General features: G+C 40.8%; 1 protein-coding gene across 1 annotated transcript; it reads right to left on the reverse strand.

Annotated features, from left to right (window-relative positions):
- Positions 1 to 6: 6 nt before the first annotated feature.
- Positions 7 to 11,209, reverse strand: atp1b3b (ATPase Na+/K+ transporting subunit beta 3b). The gene is made up of 7 exons (XM_047594380.1): positions 10,894 to 11,209; positions 5,158 to 5,286; positions 4,918 to 5,016; positions 3,846 to 4,033; positions 3,566 to 3,616; positions 3,373 to 3,459; positions 7 to 1,415 (listed from the first exon to the last, which is right to left on the reverse strand). Exons 1-7 carry the CDS (start codon positions 11,087 to 11,089, stop codon positions 1,248 to 1,250), a joined length of 918 nt encoding a protein of 305 aa, XP_047450336.1. The 5' UTR covers positions 11,090 to 11,209; the 3' UTR covers positions 7 to 1,247.
- Between the last annotated feature and the right edge of the window lie 1,645 nt (positions 11,210 to 12,854).

Here is a 12,854-nt window from a genome sequence, read left to right on the forward strand (position 1 = left end):
ATGCACACGTCCAGCCTGAGGAGGTTTCTTCTGAAGGTCTGTGTAGCTTTTAGGCACCATGGGTGGATAAACATGTCACCAATGAACCAATGGTGTAGCTATGGAGGAAAATAAAATCAGAAATACCTACAGTAATAAAAAATATAAAGGCAATACTATTCTGCAACATCTGTGAGATAAAAGACACAAATAGGTTGAAATGTAGGTGACATTTTTCAAATGAGTTGAATGAAGAGAATGTATTACCAGCAGTCTATTGTTGAAGTAAGTGACAGACACGGAGTCAGTTGCTAATATGATGGATCTGTTTTGAGCAAAGATGGTCCATCACTTTTAGGGTCTTCTGGAAACATTTTCGTTGTGAGTTTGCAGAGCGTTTGAGTTTGCAGGTGTTGTAAGTCTATTTGCATGCGCTTTCTCATGTTGCAGAGCGTTGAGGTCTCTCAGCCACTGTAGGAACCATGAAGTCTGTAACAATGTGGTAACACTATATTTTTTTATATATATCATCTTCCATAACGCTTAATCCTCACTGGGGTCATGGGGGTTGCTGGAGTCTATTCCAGCTGGCATTGGGCGAGAGGCGGGGTACACCCTGGACAGGTCGCAGGGCTAATGCATAGACAAATAACCGTTTGCACTCACACATACCTAGGGTCATTTTAGAGTCATCAATCAGCCTCAGTCTTTGGAGGTGAGAGGAAGCTGGAATACTCAGTGAAAACCCTCGCGGAGACACATCAGGGCTAACCACCAAGCCACTGTGCCACCCATATATACACACACACACATAGAGGAGTTAAACTGGCTGATTAGTTTCACCTTGTTTCAAAGATAAATACAGTTAGGTGTCATCTGAATAGCAACTGGCATTTATTCAATGTCTATCAATATTATTGCCCTAGGAGAGCATAATGTAAAAAAGAATTGGCACTAGAACTGTAACTTGTGGATCTCCATAACTAATGTTTGTGTAGAATCATTGTTGACATAAACACAATAATTAAAGTAGCTTAGCACAGTTCATACGGTTAAAGTTCCACTCTGTGAGGTAAGTGCTCTTTCCGTGCCACTCTAAATCCCGTATGAAAATTCTTTAAAGTACACACTCCTGCTTATTTAGTCACGTAAACGATTTGACTGAAACAATTCGACATGCAGGATCGGGTCTGAGTTGAAAAAGCTCCCTAAGCTGAAGATTTGTTTACCATACTAGACCAACTTCTTAGTGCAACCAGTGCATCCGATTACTCTGATACTTTGATTCGGAAAGTGACGCGACCCAAAAACTTGTCTCGGTCATCGTTGTTATGCAGGTTCGAACCTTCAAGTTTACACTCCACCATCTGCTCAATGTTGTAGTCTTCTTTGGTCAACATCACCTTAACTGCAACCAGAGGCTGAACATAGTCAGGCTGTAAACACAGAGAGATCTTCAGTTAACACTCGGAGAGAGTTTCAGAGTGAACAATTCAACACATAACCATGTCATATCAAAACCAGTAAAAACCCGTCATGACAAAATAAATAAAAAAGCTACAGCTGGAAGGGAGGTGATGCAGAGACCTGTTCAAACCTCATGAAATAATGCAAATCATACAAACATTCATTGCAACAATGAAGATGTAAACTGGGCAGTAGAAAACAATGCTCACATATTTGACCCTTCAGCCTCAGCATCGGTATCTTTTTTATACAAAGTTTTTAAAATTCATATTCATGTGCTTGTACATACTGTTTCTGTTTAGTATTCCTGCTGTGCTCTGAGCCACTGCATCGAAATTTCATTTTGATGGAAATCTAAATGGAAAAGTCTGTTTTTGTCTCGGTCCAAGTCTTCATTGAAACATCCTCAGTAGTGATGACTGGTTGGAAAGGGATCAGCAACCATCAAAACAAAAACCACGAAACCAGAAACGAAAACATATGCACATCTTGTGTCTGAGGAAACATTAAAATTGCGCTTGTAAACTTCTTTTCTACTTCGGTCTGCCCAATTATATACACAAACTGACCAAGGCAAAAACTTTATGTCCAAGCTGTTCGCTCAAGTCCTCATCACTGTCAATGCGCCACAGAAAGTACAGTGCCTTTCACCCCAATCCCATGGCATGCTCAAGGATTTTCATCAGGGCTTAAACTCTGATTACTGAGAACGAAAAACTCTCCAGAAGGAGGAAAAACTCAAAGAAACAAATCGAAAAACACAAAAACGCTCCAAATGGAGGAAAACCTCAGGACTAAGGATCTAAACTAAGGAAAGAATTAACAAACAAAAATTCTCTTGTCAAGAGGAATAACTGGCTTACTTGAAAACTTCTATGGGGTGTAGACATGAAACAAGGCACGGGTGCAGGTCGAGGACGATAACACTCTGGCACAAGACAAGGGGAACACAGACTACTTAAACACATGGAGGGAAATAGGGGACAGGTGGAAACAATTAGGGCAATCAGACTGAGACACATGAGGAAGGGCAAGTGACCTGAAACGAGAGGAGAATTACTTTTCAAAATAACACAGGAAATGACAGGACAAAACAAACCCAAGACAAGACATCTTCACCACGGTGTGACAGTCTAGACACTGGGAAAGACTGCGATGAAGGTCTGCCTTTCCTCTAAGCTGCAAGGGAAACCATGCAGGAGTCAACTTGTTTCAGCCCTGCAGAATTAGTTCCGACGTGCTGTGCGTGGTCCCCTCTGTCTACTTCAAGAAAAGTTCCTGTTTGTTACTGTTGGTCACAATGTGCTTGTATTAAACTGTTGCTAAATGTACTGTTCTTGAATGTTGCCTTCCTATTGACACCAGCGCACCAGGTGAAGCAAATAAAGGACTGATGGCGTGCAGTTCTCCCCAGTCAAACAATACTCAGTTATGTCGTCTCTCTTAATATGCTGTGTACCCGGTATTCCAGCTCTTTATGATAACTGTGCCAACAGCTTGGCTATGTGAGTCAATTCAGAGAGTGGTTTCACGTGGCATGGGAAGCTGCACGCCGTACCTCAGGTGTTTCTCAGGAAAAGATGAGTTTTTCAGTTGTGACAAAGTGATTTTCTCCCCCTCTCAAGTTTTGCTTTTTAAGCCATGTTCGGTGGCCTATCTATGATTGAGAAACAGTTATGTGAAACTGATTTTGTTGTCACTGCAAAATAAAGACTCGTGAATATGCTGAAGCTGAAGTTCTCCCGCAGTGACATACACCCTCAGTGTAGCCAGTGTCACCTGTTGAATCGCTGTCCGAATTTAAAAACATATTAAATGATTTGAGTTTTCAAGACATGGTGCCATTGGTTTGATTCTTTGAGGAAAGCTGATAAATAAAAATAATAATAATTGATTAATTTAAAAAAAAAAAAAGGAAATACTCACGTGAGCTTTCCTGCCATAGTATGGAAAAAACATCTTGTCGAGGCGACCCTTAGATGGGAAATACTGCATCTGTAATGGAGTGTCTCTCTATCAGAGAGAGGCCAAAACACATACAGTAAAAATGTGAGCAGACCAAATTAAATTAATGAATTAATTAAATAATAGTTGTCAGAGTGTGTCTGGTGTGGGTTACCTTGACAGTACAGTTGATGTATGGATCTCCTCTTGGTTTCAGGCCAATGACCTGCAGACAGACAGATTTAATTAATTAATTTGTCAGTTCTTTGGCTGTTGGGACAGCACATTATTAATTATTATTAATGATGTCTTAGTTCCATTAAGACCCTTCACAGTAAATCAGGATACCAATAACGAATCAAAGTAAACAGACGATCATTGGCTCATCACAGACAAATATTTATCAAACTGACGATGTAGTAACCTCTGAACAAATTGAGAAATCTTTCACTGACCCGGTTCATCTTGACAATGATGCAGGGTTTTCCATCCTTGTACCCAAAGCTAGAGTCCATCAAACCAGAACACTGACGGAGAATGCTGCGTTTGAACTGACAAACTTTCTTTATGGGCTCGTCATCCTGCTCAGTGTATTCATCCACAAGACACAAGTCATTACGCTTCTGAATGCTGTCATTATAATCTGAAAACAAACACAAAAAGCAGGAAATATTACCTCCTTGGGCAACAATAACATAGACCTCATAGAACCATACTGTCCCAACAGATCACTACCATCTCTAAGTGCAGGTGTGCTTGTGGTTCCTAGAGGTTCTAAAAGTAGAATGGGAGGTAGAACCTTCAGCTATCAGGCTCCTCTCCTGTGGAACCAGCTCCCAGTTTGGGTTCTGGAGGCAGACACAGTCTCTACGTTTAAGGTCAGGACTAAGACTTTCCTTTTAGACAAAGCTTATAGTTAGAGCTGGACTTAGCTGCTATAGGCCTAGGCTGCAGGGGGACAATGCACTGAGGACATGTCCTCTCCTCTTTCTTCTCTGGCTCCTGTCCTCTAATCTCTTATAATTTATTTTCCCTCTCTTATAATTTATTTTCTATTACTAACCGTTATTCTCACTCTCTCCCCACTGGCCTTCAGCAAATGACTCCTCCATATGAGCTCATGATGAGATCATCAGCTATGTGTTATATTACTAGATCCTACATGTTTCCTTCAGCTTGATGTTTTTATCTATGACAGAAGTTAGTTTATCTTGTTTCTCCTGTTCTTCTTCTCTCTCTCAATCTTCTCTGGTTCTACCTGGCTGGTCTTCAGCAGATGGTTCCTCCATATGAGCTGGTTCTGCTCCAGATTTCTTCCTGTTAAAGGGAGTTTTTCCCTCAGGCTGCTCTGGAGGTTTCAGGCTGTTTTTTGTGAAGCGTCTTGAGACGATTTGTGTTGTTATTGGTGCTATATAAATAAAATTGAATTGAACTGAATTAAATTGAAGATCACAGTGTTTCTGCAGGGTGACTCTTGCTTGACTTAATCTGTTTTAGTTCAAATGTGGTGTTCATGTTGTCACTCACGCTGCAGCAGGTTGTGCAGTTGTTGAATGTAGAGTTTGTAGTTTGTCTGGTCAGAGCGGTTGAAGGAGATTTCAGCTGCATGAGGACGAATCACCAAACCTAAAACAAAACAAATATCGGTGATCATTAAACACTGAAGACCAACCGAACCTGGCTGGCAAATAAATGATACCATGGTTCATGTGAGCTTCATGTTCATGTTTAACATAACACGAGGAAGTGGAGTGTGTTGGTGAACACCTGGATTGGCCACTCGGTCCTGATATCGGGGGACATTTTCGTTGAGAGATTGTAACATCGCCCACATGGTGAGAGAAAACATTCCAGCCAGAAACCCGTAAAAGAAGAAGTAGAAGAGGAGGATGAGACCTGAAGGAAACAACTTCATGTTATTTCATTACACGGACAGAATAAAGACAATGGAACATATCAGACCACAACCTGGTCTACCTCCAGCCCTCCTACATCCTCTGCATACAGAGGCTGCATGCATCCAACCGCACATTCAGAGAGCGGACACCTGAGGCCAGTGTAGACCTGAAGGACTGTTTTGGCTGCACAGAATGGAGTGTACTGTTAATAGAAATAATAATAATAACAATAATAACACATTTTATTTATAATGCCCTTTTCATAAAAAGATCTCAAAGGGCTACAGGTTAAAAACAAAGAAAAAAAACATATAATTTTGGGGAAAGAGAAACAAAAACAAGATAAGACGGTTTGGCAGATATGCGATGTTTAAAACATTTATCTCCTCCAGACACGTGGTGAGTTTTGAAGGAGATGTGGGTGATGATGAGGGTGGAGTTGCGACTGTGGCATTGGCATAAAGCTGTGTGTCATCAGGGTACCAAGATGATCCTACTCCTCTCACAGAGGAACCCCGACCCTCTCCTCCGGCTCTGTCGTCTCCATCTCCTCTGGCTCCACACCAACTACGCCGCTCCATGCCGTTGTTTACACCCGCGTCGCAGCGTGCGTCTCGAATACCTGAGGCAACTGTCTCAGTGAAGCCCGCGTCCCAGGTGGAGCTTCGGCAGCCCTCTGTGCCATTGGCCACACGACATCTGGATATTCCTGACGACTGCTCCCCTGTTCTTGTTGTTGGAACTTCTATGGTACGACACGTGGAGATCAGCAGATACAGCACTTCCTGCCACCCAGGTGCGCTCGTTACGGATATCAATGACGTCATCCCACAGGTGCTCTCTCAACGTCCGTCAGTCTCTACTGTGGTCGTTCGTGCGACCTCAAACTGCAGCAATCGGAGAAGGTTAAGGAGAACTACATCTCCCTCGTAAGTACTATTATGGACTCCAACAAACAGTGTGTAGTTTCTGGGCCCTTTGTTCCCCCCTGTTTAGGTGATGTAAAATTCAGCCGACTAAGACAGCTCCACATCTGGCTCAAAGGATACTGCCGCAGCCGAGACATCCCATATGTGGACAACTTCACCCCTTTCTCAAAAGAACTGACCTCTTCAAAAACGACCATTTCCACCCAAACCTTATAGGATCTCGCCTCCTATCCCTGAACATTGAACTCACCCTGCACTCCTGCATGGCTTACTCTGTTTGACGGTCACCAATTCCACACTCCAAGAACTATAGCAGTCCAGTGATAATCTCATCTATCCCAAACTTTACGTTATCACAAACTTTAGGCCTAAGAAATGCACTTCTGATCTCACCAGTTCAGCTAACCTCAGTAATCTTGTCCATATCTCTCCAGTTATCAGCTCCCCACATAGAAATGCACCTCAAAAAATAAAAATAAAAATGGCTCTATTAAATCTCAGGTCACTTACAAATAAATCATTTTTAATAAATGAACTCATTAGTACCCACAGTCTAGACTTCACTCTACTAACTGAAACCTGGCTGGATAAAAATGGAACCGCTACACTCATTGAGACTGTACCTCCAAACTTCAATAAGGAAGTCCACCTTGGTGAATTCACATCATTTGAATACCTTGCCTTGTCAGTACACTGCAAATCTACAGTCTTAATAATAACTGTCCATAATAATAATAATAATAATAATACCGTCCAGCAAAATCCAAATGTGGATTTCTGGAAGATCTTTCTCAGCTATTATCTAGTTTCGACTGATTATGACTGTCTAATTATATCTGGTGACTTTAACATTCACATTGACATTGAAACTGATCCAGAAGCCATAAGACCTCTCTCAACATGTCCGTGGACCCATCCACAATAAAGGACATACTCTTGACCTTGCCATCTCAAAAGGACTTAACATTACAATGCCTCTTGTTGTGGATGTAGCTTTTTCTGATCACTGTTGCATTTATTTTGATGTTTCTGCTTTCCCTGTAAAACGTAACAGCTCTCAATTATTCAAAAAATGCATAATTAATGACAATACTATCGAAAGCTTTCAGAAGAATGTAAAAGAGATGTCACTATCCACAATATCTTCAACTGGGGACCCTGTGGACAACTTCAACTCAAAAATACAAAGTGTCTTTGACAAAATTGCACCACTCAAAACTAAATATGTAAAAAAACAAAGGCTCCCTGGAGAAATGGAGTGGACATCAGATGCTTAAAGAGAAAGTGTCCTCAGGCAGAGCGACAGTGGAGAAAAACAAGACTTCAGGTTCACAATGACATTTACAAGAATAAACTGAATGACTATAACAAAGCAATCAAACAGGCTAGACAATCATTCTTTTCTAAAATTATCAATGAAAATATAAATAATAGTAAAGTGCTTTTCTCCACTTTTGATAGACTTGTTAGCCCACCATCCACCATTCCCCCTGAAATGTTGTCCTCAGAAAAATGTGATCAATTTGCTTTTTTCTTTAATAACAAAATCATTTCTATTAGACAAAACATTAGTGCCCTTAAATCTAGCACTGAACTCACCATTCCTTTCTCCAGGAACTCCACCTGTGTCATGTCTCACTTTAACTGTCTAGATCTGACAGAACTTGACAATATTGGGTTAGGGTTAGGGTTAGGGTTAAGGTCCTCGACCTGCTGCCTGGATCCTCTCCCAGCTCCATTTTTCAAAACTGCCTTTAACTCCCTAGCACCCGCGGTTCTACATATCATTAACGTGTCTCTTCAGTCAGGAATATTTCCCACGTCACTAAAAACAGCTGTCATCAAACCACTTCTGAAGAAGAACAATCTGGATCAAAGTGTTATTGCAAATTACAGGCCCATCTCCAACTTACCATTCTTTAGCAAAATACTTGAAAAAACAGTTTACATTCAGCTCAAGAATTATCTAGCATCAAATAGCCTTTTTAGACACTTATCAGTCCAGTTTTCGTCCCCACGATGGCACAGAAATGGTACTTATTAAAGTTTTAAATGATCTACGTGTAAACACAGACTCCAAAAAAATCTCAATTCTTGTTCTACTTGATCTTAGCTCTGTGTTTGACACCATTGATAACAAAATTTGACTGGAAAGGCTTGAAAGGTGGTTTGGCTTGTCTGGCCCAGTTCTAAATTGGTTCAGAACCAACCTTCATGATCAGCAGTTTTATGTCTCCATTGGTGAATTCAACTCAGACAAAATGAACATTACATGTGGGGTACCTCAAGGGTCAATTCTTGGACCACTGCTGTTCAGTCTCTACATGCTTCCGCTCTCTCATGTCATACGCAAGCATAATCTCAGTTACCATAATTATGCAGATGATTCGCAACTTTACATTTCACTACACCCAGATGACCTATCACCCATAATATCCCTCACTCAGTGCATCAAATATATTAATCAATGGATGTCAGAAAACTTTTTACAACTAAACAAAGACAAAACAGAAATAATCATCTTTGGTGCACAGGCTCAGAGACTGAAAATCGCAAAACATCTCAACTCTCTCTCTTGATAGTAAAACTGAAGCAAGGAACCTGGGCGTAATTATTGACAGCAATCTAAATTTCAGACGTCATATCAATCACATTACAAGATCATCTTTTTATCATCTCAAAAATATCTCCAAATTGAGGGTCTTTCTGTCAAAATCAGACTCGGAAAAATGAATCCAGGCGTTTATAACAAGTAGATTAGATAACTGTAATGGAATGGAATTGTTTATCAAATATCATCACACCTGTTCTTAAATCTTTGCACTGGTTACCTGTTAGAACAAGAATCAGTTTGAAAATACTGCTCCTGGTTTATAAAGCACTACATGGTCTAGCACCTCAGTACATCACAGATATGCTCATCACTTACATCCCAGCAAGAACACTTCGGTCAACAGGCAGTGGCCATCTACTTATCCCTCGCACCAGATCCAAAGAAGGGGAGGCAGCTTTTACTGTAAATGCCCCACATGCACTCAACCTTTCAATTGATTCCAAACTGATTTTTATGTAACTGTTTGTATTGTAACTATGTTTACCTCTTGTAAAGCAGAGTCTTGAGTCTGCCTTGTGCATGAAATGCGCTTTATAAATAAAATTGAATTGAATTGAATTAACAAAACTAAATTCTTGACGGTTTTGTTTCACAGTGTCAGTTCTCAACATCGTTGGAATCAAAGTGAACAAATAACAGAGAATGTGTTCAAAGCTGAACAGAAACTAAATGAAGCATCAGATGATCAGATTAATATTTATTAGCAGCAGTAGAGCTCTAATCCTGGCTCCATGTTCCCACCAGTCTTTCACATTGTTCACAGCTAATCTGCTCCCGTTCTTCTTCAATTACTACTTTTAATTCTTCTAAATTTGTTGGTTTGCTCTTTGAAACAGACCTTTTGATAATCCACCACAGATTTAAAATGGGGCTCATGTCCAGGGATTGAGGGGCCACTCTAAGACCTGGATCCTGTGCTCCTGCAGCCAGGTTCTACTGGTCTTGGATCCTGTGCTCCTGCAGCCAGGGTCTACTGGTCCTGGATCCTGTGTTCCTGCAGCCAGGTTCTGCTGGTCCTGGATCCTGTGCTCCTGCAGTCAGGTTCTGCTGGTCCTGGATCCTGTGCTCCTGCAGCCAGGTTCTACTGGTCCTGGATCCTGTGCTCCTGCAGCCAGGTTCTGCTGGTCCTGGATCCTGTGCTCCTGCTGCCTGGTTCTACTGGTCCTGTGCTCCTGCTGCCTGGTTCTACTGGTCCTGGATTCTGTGCTTCTGCAGCCAGGTTCTACTGGTCCTGGATCCTGTGCTCCTGCAGCCAGGTTCTACTGGTCCTGGATGTGAGTCAAGGGGCTTTATCTGGTAGAAACATCCAGTTTGGACCTCGACGGAACAGAGCACGTGCATAAGGGACCGTGTGGGTTTGGAGAACGGCTCAGTATTTGTCAGAGTTCAGTGTGTGATCACAGAGTGAGATGAGCAACACCAGCAGCACTCATGCATCAAACCATGATGCTGCCTCCACCATGTATTGATGATGATGATGATGATGATGATGATGAAAACCCTTTATTGTCACTAGGCTGGATTATTGTAACTTGTTACTGTCTGGCTCCAAATACTCTTTAAAAAGCCTCCAATTGATTCAAAACGCTCATCATCAAATGCTCATATTACTCAAGTATTAGCTTCTCTTCACTGGCTCCCTTTATAATCTAGAATTGAATTTAAAATCCTCCTCCTTACATACAAGGCCCTGAAAGGCCGAGCTCCATCATATCTGAAAGACCTCATAGAACCATACTGTCCCAACAGGGGGGGTGAGAGGGACTCTAACGTCAAACAGAACAAGTGATGTCACTTTGTGTTAAGTCTTTTCACAGTTCAGCCTGAATCCTGACACCTCTCATCTGTCTCCTCATCTCCTGGGGTAACATACCAGAGTTTGTCTGATTCAGTCATTTATTAAATGAAGGAGTGAAGCCAGTCAACACATTTAACCCATACAACAAGCTGTTTACACCATTCAGTTTGTTTTACATCCTCTGTTTATACAGGGTTAGGGTTAGAAAGAGAAACCTTACCCCAGCTGCTGGATTAGGGTTAGGGTTAGAAAGAGAAACCTTACCCCAGCTGCTAGCGGTTCGGCCCAGGAATTCTCCGGTTCTTGGGTTGTAAATAAAATTGTAGGAGTCTTCCTTCTCTTTTTTCTTTCCCCCCATCTTTCCTTCCTCTTTCTCTGCATTTGTTTGCTCTTTTTCTTCCGACTTCATCCCTCCCGTCGCCACATCGTTCTCCTCTCTCTGCCCCTGGCTGGACAACATGTTATAAACTGGGACTGAGTGTCCAGCTCTGTGCCTCCAGCTGTAGGGATGTAGACACCAAGCTACAGCCTCATGTCTCCTGATCTGATTAAAAACACAGAGCTACAGCTTCGTGCCTGATCGTTCTAGAAATGCTGAAAGGCGAGAGCAGGGACCGTCTACAAAGTACAACGCTGCAGAAAGAGTCAGGACCTGACATTCGCTGCACAGTCACTACAGGCTTAGGTCACTACATATATAATAAGCTAATAAAAAAAAATGTATAATTTGTTGGATTAATGGAAGAATTTTAATCAGAATGTTTGCATTAAGGAAAAAAAATATTCCAAAATTTCCATCTGTATATTTAAAAAAAAAAAAAACATCCATCTAATCTCATACCTGATAATCCAATAATAAATATTTGTTGAATATCTAAATCTCTCTCTCTCAAATAATAATCTCCACCGTCACACTTTCTTCAGCTAAATCTGTAGTTGATTTATTTATTTATATAACAATTTTAGTATTATACATATATATATATATGTGTGTAAATATATATACATATATATACATATATATATATATGTAAAAGCAATTCTCGTATAAATTTTTGTATAAATCTAAATTCTAATGGTTTTTTCGTGCATTGTTCTCTGGGCCTGACTACTACTTTGTAGACGGTCTCTTCTCTCACCTTCCAGCGTTTCTAGATCAGGAGACACGAGGCTGTAGCTCGGTGTCTATGTCCCTACGACCGAAGACACAGAGTAGGACACTCAGAGACTGAAATGTCTTCCAGACCCAGTCAGCTGTATACACAATCACACACACATACCCAATCACGTTACATGTCTTCCTATATCAAGATAAGAAACCAACAATTAGTCATACAAGATTAATAAAATCTAGAAGAAATAGAGGAGTACCAGATGTTTATTCGTACAATTTGACTTTTAATGTCAGAATCCCCTTATTATGGGCTTATACGTGTAAGATTTCATCTCAATTAATTAAAAATGTGTCTAAAAACACTTTTGATCTAAAAGATTATACATTTTTTACTTATCTACAATTAAAAGGCATCCTAAAATCACTCTTCTCAAAAAATAAATCCACTGGGCTCAACAATAATATATAAAGGAGGATTGCTTCAGGTAGTAGAGCTGCGGTTCTATGCCTCTTCAGACAAGCTGCTATCCATTAAACAACAAAGGGAGAGGAACTTGGGTTTATCTATTACCACAACCCAGTACAGCACTGTTTAAAGAACACCACAGTTAAATCCAGATGTGTTGGATATAAAATTTTACAAATCAAAGTGCAGGGCATATATTACACCATGCAGATTAAAGAGAATGGCCTTTGTGTTTGTGGGCATGGATGTGTAGAGGCGGACACAGTCATCCACATGTTATGTCACTGCCCTCAGGTGAGGACAGTGGGGTCAGTGTGATTTCAAGTTTGTCTAATATTCTTGAAGTTGCCCCTGTGTCCATTAGTCTTTTTTTAGACTCAATGATAGGAAACATAAAGTCCTCTCCCACACATCTTGTCATTTCATTAGCTTTTCTGTCTGTAAAACGTATTATTATGATGAATTGGAAGTCATACAAGTAAAATTGCTTTAGCCTGGATAACTGGCTGAAGGACTTCATGGATCTACTACTTTGGTACTTTGGTTGTAATGATTGATTATCTGTGTGTGCACCCAACACCTTGACAGTGTGTACAAGGTAAAGTGTCAGTGTTTTGTTGCATTGTCTTACTTTAAGTGAGGAAA

Source organism: Mugil cephalus, chromosome 9 (genome assembly GCF_022458985.1).
Source record: "Mugil cephalus isolate CIBA_MC_2020 chromosome 9, CIBA_Mcephalus_1.1, whole genome shotgun sequence".
Classification (NCBI taxonomy): Eukaryota; Metazoa; Chordata; class Actinopteri; order Mugiliformes; family Mugilidae; genus Mugil; species Mugil cephalus.